Here is a 17,412-nt window from a genome sequence, read left to right on the forward strand (position 1 = left end):
AAAAAACAGAACAAAAAGCAAACAAGAAAAGTTCAAGGCCTGCTCTTAGGCTGAGTATCTGTCGGCCGTTGGTTTTAAGTGGATACTGTCTCTTTATATTTCGAAGAGATCTATGCCCATGTGTAGTAGAACCCTCTGAGGGTGGGGTTGGGGTATCTACTAGTTACCAGAATGGAGGTACGCAGACAGCAAGGGATCAACGAAAAGATACCCCCCCCCCAAAAAAAAAGAATGTCCACACCTCTATTTCTGCGGCTCTGTCAGGCATCCGTGGCTGCTCTGATCCTTTCCCCGCTTGACCTCGCTCAAAATGGCGGCTCCTGGAGCAGCTGAGTGTCCAGAACCAGGAAGCAATGGATTTCTTGCTTCTGCCACAAATTCCCCAGCTGTAAGTCTTCCAACCTCCTAATTATTCCTTTATATGTGGTTCAGAGTACTGGGACCATCCCCTGAGCCTGCTTGGTCTTGTATTCTGTGTTGTTCCCGGCAGAGCTTGTCACTGCACTTCCACTCGATCCGCCATCTTGTTTTCTCCCCCTCATTGTTGTTTTCATTTGCATCTCTCTAATGGTCGCTATGGGTCAGAACCGACTCGACGGTACTACTCAACAACAATGGCTAGTCCTAAGGCGCTCTGGTAGCATAGTGGTTATCAATCAGGCTGCTAACCTCAAGGTCGGAAGTTCAAAACTACCAGCTGTTCACAGGAGAAAGATGAGGCTTTGTGCTCCCGTGAAGATTTACAGCCTTGGAAACCCTGTGCAGGGTCGCTATGAGTCGGAACTGATTCCAACAACATGTACTTAAACAACAACAACGAAAATGGCTGGTTCTGGTATAGCACTGTGGGTTAATGCTCCAGACTGCAAAGTCGTTTGAACTGTAACTTCGGCAGTTCAAGCTCACCAGCCACTCCTTGGAAACCCTATACAGGGTCATTATGGGTCAGAACTTACTCAACAGCACTTGCTTTAATGGCTAGTGATTATGAGCATTTCTTCATATGCTTGTTGGCTGCTTGAAGTGTCTGTTCATGTCCTCTGCCCATTTTTAAATGAGAGTATTGGTCTTTTTCTTGTTGAGGTATTGACGTTTTCTATACATTTTAGAGATGAGTCCTTTGATATGTCACTGCCAAAATATTTTCCCTAGTTTGTAGTTTCTCTTTTTGACGCTTTTATCTGTGAAATCTTTTGATGCACATAAGTATGAAATTTTTAGGAGGTCCTGGTCATCTGTTTTGTCTATTGCTATTTGTATATTTTTATTACGTTTGATAATATATTTATCCTATATATCAGATCCTCTATTGTTTCATTGATGATCTGTATAGTTCTGGGTTTTAATTTTAGGTTAGAGGCTGCAGGGAGGACTTGATTCCCTGAGTGAGGTGGGTGCCACAGAGGGTTCTGAGTGGAGGAGGGATGTGCACTCGTGTTAGCGTGTGTGGTTGTTTCTAAGCTTGGTTCATTCATATTCTCTTCATCGTTACTATTTCCATATATGTATGTCTTAACCTTCTCTGGATTTGATTTTCTTTTTCTAGTAATGTTTATTTCCTTTTTCATTGTTCTGTTTCCGGTAATGTCATTTCCCTGCTCCCTCACCTTCTTGTCTTTATTTGTGGACCATTTGATTTTTTGGCTCTGATTTTGAGCAATCTCAAATCTGTTTCCACACTTGCTTCTTGCTCGTTCCCCTTCCCAGGTCATTTTTCGAAAACGTGTGTGATCTGTTCCCTCCTGATGTGAAACCCTTGCTTGGCTCGTCATGGCCCTCAGACCAAGCTCCTTCATGTGGTCCCCACTGGCTCCTGATTTTCTGTGTTCCCGTGCTTCCATTGACACATCCCATTCAGCCAGGCCCTGTTCCGTGAAGCTCCCTTTTTCCTCCCTAACCTGACCCCTTGGCTGGTGGCCATGCTGCCTTCCCCTCAGGGAGCTCCCTGACCAGAGCCTTCTCTAAGAGCTCTCATCATATAGTGTTGGGCACGAAGCTCTTGTTTTTCTTTGCTCCACTAGGTTAGTTTCCCTCCCAGGACAGTGCAGGCATTTATTTGCCTGTTTGCTCTGTGTCAGGGGCCCAGTGTGGTGGCAAGCTTCAGTGCATCTTGGTTGTCGGCAGGAGACAGGGAGGTGGCACAGAGTTTCTCCTCCTAGAAGCTCTGGACCTTTGACCTTGAGCAGGTCAGGCCCTCTTGGCTTCACAATCTTTCTTATAGTTGGTCGGTCCCGAACTACTATATTTCTAAGAATGAAGTCCTTGACAACTTCAATCTTTTCTCCATTGATAGAATGTTGTTTATTGGTTCAGTGGAGAGGATTTTTGTTTTCTTGACATTGAGATGCATTCTGTACCGAAGGCTGTGCTCTTTGATCTTCATCAGTAAATATTTAAGTCTTCTTCACTTTCAGCAAGCAAGGTTGTATCATCTGCATATCACAGGTTGTTAATGAGTCTTCCTCCAATCCTGATGCCACATTTTTCTTCTTAGAACCCAGCTTCTCGGATTATTTGCTCAGCATACAGGTTGAATAAGTATGGTGAAAGAATACAATTCTGTCACACACCTTTCTTAATTTTAAACCATTCAAGTGTTCCCATGTTCTGTTTGAACAATTGCTTCTTGGTCTATGTACAGATTCCTCATGAGCACAATTAAGTGTTCCGGAATACTCATACTTCGCAATGTTGTTCATAGCTTGTCATGATCCACACAATCGAAAGCCTTTGTGTAGTCAATAAAGCACAGGTAAACATCTTTCTGATATTCTCTGCTTTCAGCCAAGATCCATCGGACATCAGCAATGATATCTCTCGTTCCACGGCCTCTTCTGAATCCAGCTTGACCCTCTGAAAGTTCTCTGTCACTGTATGCTTGCAGCTGTTTCTGTGTTACCGCATGGGATATCAAAGATTGTCCGATGATTTCCGCATTCCGTTGGGTCACCTCTCTTTGGAATGGGCACAAATATGGATCTATTCCAATCAATTGGCCAGATAGTTGCCTTCCAAATTTCTTGGCATAGGTGAGTGAGTGCCTCCTGTGCTGCCTAACTTTCTTGAAAGTTTTCAGTTTTTATTCCATCAATTCCTGGAGCCTTGTTCTTTGACAATTCCTTCAATGCACCTTGGACTTCCTCCTTCAGTATCATTGGCTCTTGAAACAGTTAACATTAACCATTTCCTTTTGGTACAGTGTCTTTCCATCTGGTAACATTTGGTATGTTTTCTTTCCATCTCTTGATGCTTGCTGCATCATTCAGTAATTTGCTCAGAGAATCCTTTAATAACAAAAGTCGAGGCTTGAACTTTTTCTTCAGTTCCCCAGCTTGAGAAATGCTGAGAGTGCTCTTCCTTTTTGGTTTTCTGATTCTAGATCTTTGCACATTTTGTTCTAATATGTGACTTTGTCTTCTCGAGCTGACCTTTGAAATTTTTTGTTCAGCACTTGTTCCTCCTCATTTCTTCCATTTGCTTTAGCTTCTCTACACTGGAGAAAGTTTCAGTGTCTCTTCTGACACCCATTTTGACCTTTTCCTTCTTTCTTGTCTTAATGACTATTTGCTTTCTTCCTGTATGATGTTCTTGATGTCATCCCACAACTCTTGTAGTCTTTGTTTTTTAGTGTTTAATTTATCAAATCTGTTCTTCAGATGATCTCTATATTCAGGTGGGATATATTCAGGGTCAATATTTTGGCTCTCGTGGAGTAGTTTTCATGTTTTTCAGCTTCAGTTTGAATTTGCAGAAGAGCAATTGATGGTCTGTTCTACAGTCTGCCCCTGGCCTTGTTTTGAACTTTTCCATCGTCTCTTTCCGCAGGTGTAGTCAATTTGATTTTCTGTGTGTTCCATCTCACGAGGTCCGTGTGTATAAGTCATCTCTTATGCTGTCTAAAGAAGGTTTTTGAAATGAAGAAATCATTGATTTTGCAGAATTCTATTATGCGATCTCCAGCATCATTTCTGTCACCAAGGCCATATTTTCCAACTTCTCATTTTTCCTCTTTGCTCCCAAACTTTGCATTCCAATCACACTAATGATTAATACATCTTGATTGTATGTTTGATTAATTTCAGATTGAAGAAGTTGTTAGAATTCTTCTATTTCATCCTCACTGGTTTTAGTCGTCAGTGCGTAAATTTGAATAATGGTGGTATTTATAGGTCTTCCCTGTAGGTGCATGAATATTATACTATCACTTACAGCATTGTACCTCATGACTGATCTAGATATGTTCTTTTTGACAATGAATGCAACACCATTCTTCTTCAATTTGTCATTCCTGGCATATTAAACCATGTGGTTGTCAGGTTCAAATGGCTAATACCAATCCATTTTAGCTCACTAATGCCTAAGATGTTGGTGTTTATGCATCCCATTTCATTTTTGACAACTTCCAATTTTCCTAGATTCATACTTTGTAAACTCCATGTTCCGGTTATTAATGGATGTTTACAGCCGTTTCTTTTCATTTTGAGTTGTGCCCCATGAGCAAATGAAGGTCCCATGGGCTTTTCTCCCCCTCGCTTTAATCCATTCGCATTATCACGGTCAGTTCTACTTTGAGGAGGCAGTTTCATTTTGAGTGCCTTCCAACCTGAGGGGCTCATTTTCCAGCACTGTATCTGACAGTGTTTCTCTGCTATTCATAAGGGTTTCAGTGACTAAATATTCGGAAGTAGTTTGTCACTCCTTCTGCCTAGTCTTTGTCTGGAAGCTCATCTGAAACGTGTCCTCTATGGTGACCCTGCTGGTATTTAAAATACCGGTGACATAGCTTTCAGAATCACAACAACTCCTAAGCCACCACAGTGCGACAAACTGACAGACGAGTGGCAGAGCTTTGTATTCCCTTACATCACATCAAGGCTGTAAACTGAGTCAGGGTGTAGCATCCTACCCTCTAATCTCATCACTGATTGGCTGATCACATCACAGAAGATGAATATATCGTTACATAAATGCTAGACCACTGAGAATCATGAGTTTGTGGCCCAGCCAAGTTGACACATTATTTTTTGGGAGACACAGTTCAATCCATGAGAGACTTTATCATGTGCTGGATTTGAAACAGTGGACAAAACACACTCCTCTGATCTGTTGAAGGCTGAGGTTTTGTGATGGGCACTGAAGAGACCAGTTCTTAAAATGACTGTACAAGGTGACAGACAAGAAAGAGCTGGTCCCTGCAGGCCGCAGCACAGCAAGACCAAATCCAGGGTTGGCTCTCTGCCGAGCAGTCCAGCACGGGAAGCAGCTTGAGCCATTGGTGGCATCAGAGGGAGGGTGAAAGGCCTCTAGGCTGAGGTCTAGAGGTGGCTAGCACTGAAGCCACAAGGAGCTAGACAGGCCCCTGAATGCGAAGCAGTATGTGGTGGAGTTTAGTGAGCTCGTGGACTTGGCCACTGCAGTCTTTCTGGAGCTCGGCAGCCTTGTGGAGGAGTCTTGTCCACAAGGTAGTGAGCTGCCAGCAGGTTTTTCCCACCCATACAGTGTAGACCCAGAACTCAGTACTGTGCCTCTGCATCTTGACTCTTACCCAGGACCCATGGCGAATGCTGCTGCCCCCACCAGCACACCTCAGAAGCTGATCCCCCCGCAGCCAACGGGCCGCCCTTCACCCGCACCCCCTGCTGTCCCTCCTGCCGCCTCACCAGTGATGCCACCCCAGACACAGTCCCCAGGGCAACCGGCCCAACCTGCCCCGATGGTGCCGCTCCACCAGAAGCAGAGCCGCATCACCCCCATCCAGAAGCCGCGGGGCCTTGACCCTGTGGAGATCCTGCAGGAGCGGGAATACAGGTGAGGGGGCTACCGCCTGGGCCCGTCCCCATTTCTGTCCCTTTGATTCCAGCTCCCAGTCATTCTGCCTGGAGACACACCTGGGTGGATCCTCAATCTAACAGGTCAGGGGGCCATGATGTGAGAAACCACTATTGTACCTGTCCTGAAACACCCAGCTCCTAGAAGCTACTGTTGCTGGCTTGTTCTATAGATCTAGAGAAATTCTCTGTGTATTTCTCCACATGGTACATGGCCACGCACACTGGTCTACGTGCAACACTGTGCCCTAGAGAACGTTCTTTACCTGCCATCTGTCACGAGCTCGTCTGTTCTTTTCTCCTGGATTCCTAGTGTCTTTGTTACAGACAACACCATAGCAGTACTATTGATTCCACATGTCAGAATAAATCCTGGTATTGCTGGGTCACGAAAGCCATGCACCTGAACTTTCATAGATTCTGCAAAATTTGCCCTCTGGAGAGACTGAATGGTGTACTTTGGAATGAAATGACTGTTTATCCATGCCAACAGAGCATATTATCCAAGTTTTTGGTCCCTCAATATTTCACAGAAACCACCTGGCAAGCTTTGCCACGGACCTATCTTAATTGTTAGTAGCTGTGACTACTATTACCAGAGGCTGCCCTGCACCAGGTGCTGTGTTAGATGCCTGGTGCATAGTAGGTCCCACAGCACTCTTTGCCATGCATCTGGGTGCCCGTGATGTTTGCTCTCCAAGTTCCTCGCTCATCTCTTCCTTGTTACTGTTGTGAACTGCTGTCCAGTTAGTTCTGACTTATTGCTACCCTGTGTAGTAGAGGTAAGGAGCTCTGGTAGCTTAGTGATTACGAATCGGGCTGCTAACTTTTAAGGTCGGCAGTTCAAAAACTACCAGCTGTTCAGCGGGAGAAAGATGAGGCTTTCTGCTCCGTAAAGGGTAGGGGGCTGCACCTTGTTCACAGTTGTGTCCCTTAGATGCTTTAGTAAATCTGTGCCAAGTGATTGTCTCCAGAGTGTATCTCTAGCTGGGACATGTCTTGAGCTCCAGACCTTTTGCCTGGCACTTCTTGCCAGCACTGTTTGGATGGCTCGCAGCCACTCTTGTCACCATCTCCCATCAGCTCCTTCCTCACAGCCTCCATCAGAGTCCTCCTGAGAGTCTCCATCAGGGTCCTCCTCTCAGCCCCCTTCAGATCCTTATATTTGACCTGTCCACACAGTCCTCCCATTGCTCCTTTTTCCTCCTATTGCTATACCTGTTCCCCCACCATCTGCCAGAATATTGGGCCGCTAGCCCTGTAGCCCCTTGTGACCATTGCTTTGCTTCCTGACCTCCCTGCTCCCATTCTTGCTTATATAATAAAGTTTTCATGCAGCAGTTGATTGAAGTACCTTTCAAAAATAAATTTATATCCAATCTGTTCTTTGGGTTAAAACTTTCCTTTAGCTTCCTGTTATCTGTCCCAATAAACTCCTTTTTGCTCTGTTCTCTTCTTTTTTCCTATAACAAGCCAGTCTTAGCCCTGCCCCAGGGCCTTTGCACAAACTGTGCACAGGCTCCTTCACTACTGAGGTCACCTTGAAGAGGTCCTCTCCCCGCTCACCGCCAACCCATCTTTAAAGTATCTGCCACTCTAGAGTGACTATGTGTAGTGACTTCTCCCATTCTCATGGCCTTTCCAAGGAGCCCCACTGGCACAGTGGTGAAAGTGCTCAGCGGCTAACCTAAAAGGTCTGCTGTTCAAGTTCACTAGTCACTCTGTAGGAGAAAGATGAGGTAGTCGGCTCCAGTTCTGTTTGCTTGGGTTGCTGTGAGTTGGAATGGATGACGGTGGGTGGGATGATCTTCTAGACAAGTCTATGAGATCTAGGAGTGCAGGAAACAGCTGTTTGCCTGGTTCAGTTCTTAGGCCTAACACTTGACCAAACCCACCCATTGGACTCATAGGTACTCCTCTAGGCCAGGGGCGAACTGCCCCACAGGCTTTCCAAGATGTAAATCTTGACAGAAGCCAACTTCCTCTGTCTTTCTCCCATAGAGACCTTTGTGGGTTCAAACCACTGACCTTTTGGTTAGCAACTGAGTACTTAACTACTAGGGTTCTTGAGAACAAATCTCAGAGTCTCTAAGGGGTGTGCCTGATTTTTCCATCAGGACACTGCGGGCCCCATCTAGGATGTTCTGCTGTAAGGTTGGACCACTTGTTGTGGGCCCTGAGGCAGGGTCATGAGGAACCTCCTGGGTCTACCTTCCTCTGTGTTCTGTGCTGTGGTTAGTACCCTGTTCTTAGGCGTTTTCTGACTCATGATCCATCAACCTTGAAGGGCGAATCTTTTCATGCGCTGGCTTTAAAGAAGGAAGGGGTCCAAGTGGGCTCCTTGTCAACAGACAGGACTTCTTACCCCATCCTTTTTCTGTTTTTGCGCCCAGGTTGCAGGCTCGCATTGCACACCGAATTCAGGAACTTGAAAACCTTCCCGGGTCCCTAGCCGGGGATCTGCGAACCAAAGCGACCATTGAGCTCAAGGCCCTCAGGCTGCTGAACTTCCAGAGGCAGGTGGGGCTCAGGCGTGCAGCAGATGATTTAGGGCAAGGGGTCTTTTCAGCGTGATGCGTAGAGCCTAAGAACTGCGGGCTGGGTGGGTACTTCCTAAGTGGACTTCAGCTGGTGAGCGCAGGCCCTAGTACCCACCCTTGTTAACTCACTGTTTGCTGTTCCTCTTCTGCACGTTGATAGGACGCTGGGCGTTAGCTTAATGAATAAGCATTTTCCTTCCCTAAGATGGCAGTTGCCACCTTGGAGCAGGATACCTGACTGGGTTTACTTTTGTAGATGGTGTATTTGCTCATAGAAATGTTGGGTGTGATTGAGACTGAAAGACCAGGAGGAATTAGCTGGGTGTTCTCATCAGTGTGGGCTCTGCCTGGGCTTGTCTCTCAGGTGCCTGGAAGCGCACAGATTTGGTGAATTTGGCATCTAGAAAGGATTTGCATGGGAGCAGCTGCGTTCTGACCACTGTGTGACCTTGCGGCAGTCACAAAGTCATACACATAGCCAGTTTTTCCTCCTTTTCCCTAAAGCTGCGCCAGGAGGTGGTGGTGTGCATGAGGAGGGACACAGCCCTCGAGACAGCCCTCAACGCCAAGGCCTACAAGCGCAGCAAGCGGCAGTCCCTGCGTGAGGCCCGCATCACTGAGAAGCTGGAGAAACAGCAGAAGATTGAGCAGGAGCGTAAGCGTAGGCAGAAGCACCAGGTATGTGCTCGCCCTGTGCTCACCTGTGTGCTTCTTGTTAAACTTACTATCTATTCCTTGTTCACCATAGAAGTATGCTTGGCACGGCTCTAGGAATACATTAGTGGACAGAAATAAATGCATTGTCCTTGTGAGGGGAAGACAGGCAGTAAGCAAGTCTGCACATAATACATTGGCAAGTTGTTGTTGTTAAGTGCCGTAGAGTCGGTTCCGACCCATAGCGACCCTGTACAGGGTTTCCGAGGGTGTAGAGGGTATGAAAAACAAGAAAACAGGGCTGGAGCCCGAAGGAGCAGCTGTTAGGCTGGATGGTCAGGGAGGCTCTTTCAGTGGATGGGAGGTTTGAACAGGGACCTTGCCAGTGAGCTTAACCAGCGTGAGGACAGGTGCAAAGACCTTGAGGCTACAGGATGTCTTAGTGATAAAAGCAAGAATCCCAATGAAGCCCGAATGGTCAGAGTGAGGAGAGTAGGTGCTGATAGGCAGGTTGGTTGGGGCTTTGTGTACCATGGGGAGGACTTGGGCATTTGCACTCAGTGAGGTGGGAGCCATGGAGGGTTCTGGGTAGAAGAAGAAACCAGTCTGATTTATTTTACAACATCACTCAAGAAGTCTAAAATTACAAATCAAGTAGAATTTGGGGTTGGTTCTGCTTATTTTTGATAATTTCTTTTTATCTAACATTTTTTCCAGTCATTATCTTAAAGATTGCTACTATGTTAAATAACAGGAAAAAAGTTAATATTGAAAATGTTAACACTATCAACACTTTGATTCACGTTTTTGCTATGTATGTATATGTATGCGGGAGCTTTAAAAGTTTGTGGGAGATGGAATGAAAAGATAATGGAATTTACCATTAATCATCGGAAGATCCTCATAATAATCAAGATAGAATTTTTAGTGTTTACAGTTAGATCTCCTATTTGAAAAATTGAGCACACATTTGCCTGTTTTAAAATACTGTTGGAACCTGATTTGTAATGTTTGTAACATATTCCATCTCAGTGGTCTAGTGTCTAGTAACTTAGGTCATCATTTTCTTGGTGGGAATATACCAGGTTCTGATATTTTCTTAAAATAAGTTGCTAGGCATGGGATAACTTGGCTGGAGGGTGGAGGCCCTTTTTCAACCTCTAGTGTGGACTGTCAGTTGCCCTGCTGGAGCTGGGTGCTTATCTGCTGCGTATAGGGTCTCCTCTCACAGCCCAGGTGCCAGCTCTATGTTTTCATGTGAAACAAAACGGAGTCTGATGGACCAACCCTGTCACTTTATTGTCAGTCCCCTTGCTTTTCAATCCAGCTGCTGCTAAAGTTTGTTGTACTCGCCTGGGGAGACATGACAGTGATTGCTCTCCCTCATGTATGTCCCTGCAGGAATACCTCAATAGCATTCTTCAGCATGCCAAGGATTTCAAAGAATATCACCGATCAGTTACAGGCAAAATCCAGAAACTCACAAAGGCGGTGGCGACGTACCATGCCAACACAGAGCGGGAGCAGAAGAAAGAAAATGAAAGAATTGAGAAGGAGAGAATGCGGAGGCTCATGGTAATGTTCCCACCTTTGTAACGTTGACCCTTCTGAGCTGTGAGCATCGGCTGTGGGGACTAAGCCTTGCCCAATACTGCGCTGAAGCAGTTTATGCTCAGGTAGAGGGGAGGCAGAGAAAGCTGGGCTCAGGCCTTCACCTGGTCACGCTGACCTGGTTGCTCATGATTGAGTCTTAAGGTCCCAGGCTACATGGCCTTGGGCTGCTTAGTGGCTGTCCATGGTCCTACACAAAGTGGCCATGGTGCCACCTCCCTAGTGTGAGCCACAGCTGGGTCTCCTTACTCTCCACTGCCCTCTTTTGTGACTGCTTTCCTCATGCTGCTGTGTGTGTAGGGACACAGTAGTGAGCAGGCCGTAGTCCCTGCCTTCAAGGGCTTGTGCTAGGGCTAGAGACAAATGTACAGGTGGTTCTGCATCATGAAGAAAAGGAAGCAGGATATGGGTGGAGTGGGCATCGACTGCAGAGCAGATGTGCCACATGACCCATAGATGGTAGAGGTAGGTGTAGGGGAGCAAGGACACAGGGCAAAGGCCTTTGACGGCAGAATGCCAAGTCTGAGGAGCAGCAAGTAGGACTATGTTCCTGACAGCAGGTGAGGCCAGCTTGTTCAGGAGGAGGGGTATCCTGGTGCCTTACAGGCCGCTAGAGGGGCTTTAGGTGTCACTTGATGGGGAGCCACAAGAGGGTTTCAGCTGGGAGGTGATACAGTCTGAGGAGTGGGTTCCTGCAGGGGTTTGTGGGAGTGATGCAGCTTGGACCAGCTGGAGAGAGGAGATGTGTCTTGTGGATGGAGAAGGCCCAGCACTCAGAATATGTTGAGGAAATACTTAACCAAGGGGAGGGGGTGGAGTTGGTAGATACAGCACAGTGCCAGGTGCCAGCTAAGAGGCCTCCACCCCCCAGAGGGTTCCTGACTGTGTTTGCCGTTGGTGTTGGTGGGCATTTGTGTCTTGCACACCAGTGCCGTAACTCCACACCCTTCCACAGGCTGAAGATGAGGAAGGGTACCGTAAACTCATTGACCAGAAGAAGGACAAGCGCTTGGCCTACCTCTTGCAGCAGACAGACGAGTACGTGGCGAATCTCACAGAGCTGGTGCGGCAGCACAAGGCCGCCCAGGTTGCCAAGGAGAAGAAGAAGAAAAAGAAGAAGAAGGCAGGATTTTTTTTGGCTCTTTTTTACAAGTTTCACCTTGGCCTCGGCCTCCTAGCTCAGGGCCTGACCTTGTCTCTCTTTACTTCTAGAAGGCAGAAAATGGGGAAGGACAGACACCTGCAATCGGGCCCGATGGCGAGGTGAGGAAGCATGTTTTCTTCTCATGGAAATGTAAACTCAGTCTTATTTTGCTTTTTTATTTTTCCTCCTTTTTTCCATTTAACTTACAAAAGCTGTATATGATGATGGTGTGAATGTAAGGAGTCCCCTTAGCACCGTCCCACACACCCTCCTCGGTGCCATTCCGCAGTGGGAGCATTCTTAACTATTGCATGTGTTTTCTTCCAGGGCTTCTTCCAATTTTTATTTTAATATAATGATCTCAGGAGAGTTGGATGCATTTTCCTATACCCAGATTCTCCAAAGGTTAACATTTCATATGTGAATTTTTTTTCCTAAATCACAGGAGAGTAAATTATATACAGCAACTTACCAGATAATTCTGTGTGTATTTCCTGAAAACGAGGACATTCTCTTCCATAACTGTGCACAGTTCTCAGAATCAGGAAACAAGCATCCATACAGTGGTGCACCCATGAATCACTTATCAGCATGGTGGTGGTGGTAGTGTGCGGTGGTGGAGTCCGTTCCAACCCATAGCGACCCTGCACAGGGTTTCCAAGGCTCGAAATCTTTTTGGAAGCAGAGAGCCTCATCTTTCTCCCATGGAACAGCTGGTAGTTTCAAACTGCTGACTTAGAGGTTAGCAGCCCAACTCGTAACCACCATCTACCAGCGCTCCTTATCAGCATGGTAGGTTCCCCAGACTAGGTTATTACGTGAAAATTGGCATTGTGTGAGAATGAGGACTAAACGTTTTCTTTTGCTTTTTATGACATAATACTTTTGAAGACTGCAGGCCAAGCCTTTTGTAGAGTGCCCCTCGCTGTGGGCTTGTTTGATGTTCCTTGTGACTAGGTTCAGGTTGTGTGTTGTTAGTAACAATACCCTGGAGTCCTTGTTGCTTTTCATCAGAAGGTGCAGCATCTCTGGTTGAGACTTAGACCCTGATGGCTGCCGAGTTATCCGCTGTAGTTTGTTTCCCTTTGGAACTACCAAGAACTTGGTGGGAAGGTATTTGAGACTATGTAAATAGATTGTATTTCCTCAAACTCCCATCCACAAGTTTTGGCATCTGTGTTTGTCTCTACCAGTTTTTGCTGTGGTGGTAGTGGTGTGCCGTGGAGTTGGTTCCGACTCATAGCCACCCTGAATAGGGTTTCCAAGGCTGTGAAGCTTTACGGGAGCAGAAAGCTTCATCTTTCTCCTGTAGTTTTTGCTGAGATGGTTATAAAGTGGTGATTTTTGAGTCCGGTCACTCCTACATTATTTGGCTTTCTGAAGTTAAGGAAAAATTGCCCCTTCTTTTCTAGGTATAGAACAAGGATTTCCAAACTTTTCTGAAAAAAACAAACAAATATTTGAGTCCACGTTGGCTATGTATGGTCTCTATTGTGTAGGCTTTGTGTTTTGTGTTGTAATGACCCTTCAAAACTTTTTAAAAAAAATTCTTAGCTTGCTGGCTGTTTGAAAACAGGCAGTGGGTTAAGATTTGGCTGCCAACCCCTGGAATAGCTTCATGGGTTCGTATTTAACGGAGTGGGTTCTGAACCTTCACTATTTATTTTGATACTCAACGTATTTGGTGTGGACTGGGGATCCACTCCCCCTTGACTTCAGTGCCCCAGGCTTATCTACTTTCTAGTCTAGCCATCAGGTCAGCTATTCCTCCAAGGAGCTCTGGTGCCAAAAGAGAAGAATATTTAGAGACTTAGGGAATGAATGTATATAAACATATACATCTATAGGTTTGTGTATATATGTTAAAAACCTTGAGTGCACATTAATACTGCTAATTAAATTCCAACACTCCAGGGTTGTGTGTGTATTTCTGTCCTTTCTCCTGGGTTATAATGGAGAAGCCTAACTTCCATTAAAAACCACCAGGCCCACAGCCACTGAGTCGATTCTAACTCACCCACCCCACAGGACGGAGTAGAACTGTTCCCTAGGGTGTCTGAGACTGGCATTTACAGAAACAGAAGGCCTCATCTTTCTCCAGTAGAGTGAGGGGCTGGTGGCTCGAGCTCTTGACCTGTGGCTTAACCACTGTGTTACCAGGGCTCCTTTGGCTTCCATTGTTGTTGTTGTTGTTATGTGCCGTGGGGTCGGTTCCGACTCATAGCGACCCGGTACAGGGTATCCGAGGCTGTAAGTCTTTACAGGAGCAAAAAGCCTCATCTTTCCCCCGTGGAACAGCTGGTAGTTTCAAACTGCTGACCTTGCAGTTGGCAGCCCGACTTGTAACCAGTACACTATAGTCACTATATATTTACTTCCTTGCTCAATCTTAGATACATAGAAATACATTTGAAATTGCAAAAAAACCATTTAAAAAAAATAAAGTTGGTTCTTGCTTATGTACAAAGTGACGCAGAGGCATTTCCGTCCTGTTCTTCATGATGGTTTTTCCTCATGCCTGCTCCTCCGGACTGCAACCATTCTCACCTAGTACACTCCCTCGAAAGAAAAGGATACCAAGTGAGAGGTACACAGTAAGCCTTCTTCCCACACTGCCCTGGTTCCTCCTCAGCCCCACTTCCCAAAGGGAAGCTAGGGTTAACTGGTCCGTGTCTGCTCCAGAACCTTTTCTGTGCGCGTACATGTTTTTCTGTACCTACCTACTGTTGTATGCCAGATGTTGTTCCAAGTTCCCACAGGTTGATTTACTGTGTTCTCTCCCTCTATGACAGAGATGCTTACTTAAATCACACGTGTGTCCAACATTGCTTCTGTCCCATGGGCACGTTGATCTTGGGTTACGTTTGCTCAGTCCCCTTCCAGAAATCCTGTTTTTTAAATTATTTGATTGATTTTTGTTGTTTTGGAACATACACAGCAGAACATACATGAATTCTTAACGTTTCTGCCTGTACACAGTGACGTGACCTGCATTCCTTGAGTTGTGCAGCCATCCCCACCCTCCTTTCTCAGCAGTTCCTTCCCCATTCACATAAGCTCACCACCTCCTATGTTTCTTTTCTAATTGTTAGAGTTACTGTTGTATTTTGATCCCACGTAGGCAGATTTATTTTTGCGATTGGTTCAACTTTTTGCAGGTGTACAACTTAATTGGTAACAATTACAAAATTGTGCATCCCTACCTTGAATGTGATTTTCCCATCACCTTTAAAATCCTGTCTCCCCCCTCCCCCACCCCTTTGTGCCACTGGTAACCACGAATAAACTTTGCTGTCTTTGCTTTTGCTTTTTCTTGCTATATAAGTGAGGTGGTACACTCCGTTTTCCCTTTCAGAAGTCTTTATGCGCACATCCTCTTTGTTTTATGTAGGAGTCTTTTTGGGTCAGTGTTGACAAAGTAGAGACTTTTCTCACCTGGAAGACCCTTTGGACAAGTAGTTCAAGTCCATGTGCATTTTACTGTGTTGTCTTATTCATCTTCATTTCATCATTCAAACGCATAGTTGTTTGGGTGGCGTCTAGTGCTTCACTGACCCCGAGAGCACTGCACGAGCTGCTTTGATGCACCATAGCCAGTGGGCAGCTCCATGACTGGCTTTCCCGTTGTACCCAGTGTTGTTGTGAGAGTCCTTGTGCTTTTTGTGTTTGTGGGCACACCTAGTCCTATAGGGCCCAACTCCCAGAAATGGACTATGATGGTGACAAACTCCAGTGCATGTTTATTACTTGTGAATTCATTTAAAATGTCATAGTGATCTTAGTTTTTGAAGAACGTGTGTTGGAATGTCACTGTTACGCAAAGCCTTCTGAAGGCCATTTGCAGGGCTCAGGCCTTATTGTAGGACAACGCAGTTCGGGGACTCCCACCAGGAGTATTCAACCTTAGCTCTACATTGACATCCCCCGGGGACTGTTTAGTAGGGATGTCCACATCTTATCTCCGGGCAGTTCATTCACAATTTGGTGGGGGCAGTGTTGGGGATGGGGTGTGGGGGGATGTAGGCCTCATTGTCTTTAACCACTCTCTCAGGGAGCATGTGCCACCAGCAGAACCCATCCTCAGGGCAAGGGATCACTGTTGCCTTCCATGGAGGGCCGTTCATGATGTCGTGGAGACGAATGTCCTGTCCCTCTGCATGGGCAGGCTGTGTAGACAATGAAAGCAGCATTTTGGAGGGAGCGTGGGAGGGAGGACAACAAGGCCCTGGAGTAAGTAAGTCAGGAGTAAGTTGTAAATAAACAAGAAAGGGCTTTATCTTCCTGCTGGCTGAAAGTTTTCTCCAGGAGATTTGAAAGCATCAATGAGCAAGAGAATGTTCACCTAAAGTTGACATCTTGAAATGAGGAATTTCATATTTGTTGTTAAAAGAAACAAATTAATTTTTTTATCTTTTGAAATATTTCAGTTAGCTGTCTCATAGAAAAGAATTCGGACCCTTGATGGAAGTCTACAGATGCAGACTTAGTGGGCAAAATCAGGCGAGGAGGGAGTGAGGAGCGAGCATGGGTTATTTGCAGAGGAGGAGAAAAACCACATCCTTGGTTTTATGTCAGGAGCCTGGGCACAGCAGGGACCTGAGGAGAAAGAAATGTCAGGCGGGAGGACGGCTCCAGGAGAGTGCACATAGACTTTTATTTTAAATGTTTTATTGTGAATTATATGGTAATTTACATGGGGGAACTTTTAATTTTACATTCATCCCATCGTATATCATCTCATTGCCATGGTTCCAATCCCCTCCATGCATCATCAACCACCCAAAGGGTATATCCCAGAAACCCGCCCCCTACACTTCCCCCTTCTCCCCCCATTTTTCAGCCCACAGTCCCTTTCCCTCTCTGGGTTTAAAGACCCTAGTTGCTTCATCACTTTGCGTCATCATCTCTGTCTCCATCTCAGGCATCTCTGTTTCTCTGGGTAGGATCCCGCTCTCGGCTCTTCTCCATTGATGGTCCCAGAGGCCTCCGCTCCTATCTTGGAGAATTAATCACTCCCTTCCTTCTTACAAAACTTCTACCTTGGCATTTCCTACCCTCATAGTCCGTCCTGATAAGCATTATTCACTACATTATCACGAGTTACCCATCTGTATCTCCTTTCATCAGCTCCGCCCAGACAGATTGAATAGTACCTACTGGAGATTCTGCCTTCCACCATGCTCCCTAGCACTAGATTCCCTCTTGAAAGCACACTAGACTTTTGATGTTTGTCTTTTGAGTCAAATTAACTCAAAGAAGTAGCTGTCATACATCTAAGGTCAATGTGTTGGTCTGTGTTTACTGAATAATGCCATCAAGTTGATGTAGAATCATAGTGACACTGTATGATAGAGTACACCTGCCCTTAGGGTTTCCGTGGCTGTAATCTGTGTAGAAGCAGACGGTCTCATCTTGCGCCTGCAGGGTGGCTGATAGGTTCCACTGTTGACCCTTCAGTTAGCAGGTGAGCACTCAACCACTGTGCCACCAGGGCTTTTATTGTTGTTGTTAGGTGCCATTGAGTCGGTACCGACCCATAGTGACCTTATGCACAGCAGAACGAAGCACTGCCCGATCCTGGGCCAACCTCACTACTGTTGCCATGCTTGAGTCCATCAATGCTGCCACTTGGCCA

General features: G+C 45.9%; 1 protein-coding gene across 1 annotated transcript in view; it reads left to right on the plus strand.

Annotated features, from left to right (window-relative positions):
- The window catches only part of SMARCA4 (SWI/SNF related, matrix associated, actin dependent regulator of chromatin, subfamily a, member 4), a 127,739-nt gene that overhangs the window by 41,963 nt on the left and 68,364 nt on the right, over positions 1 to 17,412 (plus strand). The window contains exons 6-11 of the mRNA XM_006875121.1: positions 5,550 to 5,808; positions 8,222 to 8,348; positions 8,873 to 9,046; positions 10,424 to 10,597; positions 11,589 to 11,756; positions 11,846 to 11,896. Coding sequence (XP_006875183.1) covers positions 5,550 to 5,808; positions 8,222 to 8,348; positions 8,873 to 9,046; positions 10,424 to 10,597; positions 11,589 to 11,756; positions 11,846 to 11,896 — 953 coding nt within the window. The remainder of the gene's footprint in view (positions 1 to 5,549; positions 5,809 to 8,221; positions 8,349 to 8,872; positions 9,047 to 10,423; positions 10,598 to 11,588; positions 11,757 to 11,845; positions 11,897 to 17,412) is intronic.

Source organism: Chrysochloris asiatica, unplaced genomic scaffold (assembly GCF_000296735.1).
Source record: "Chrysochloris asiatica unplaced genomic scaffold, ChrAsi1.0 scaffold00312, whole genome shotgun sequence".
NCBI classification, from domain to species: domain Eukaryota; kingdom Metazoa; phylum Chordata; class Mammalia; order Afrosoricida; family Chrysochloridae; genus Chrysochloris; species Chrysochloris asiatica.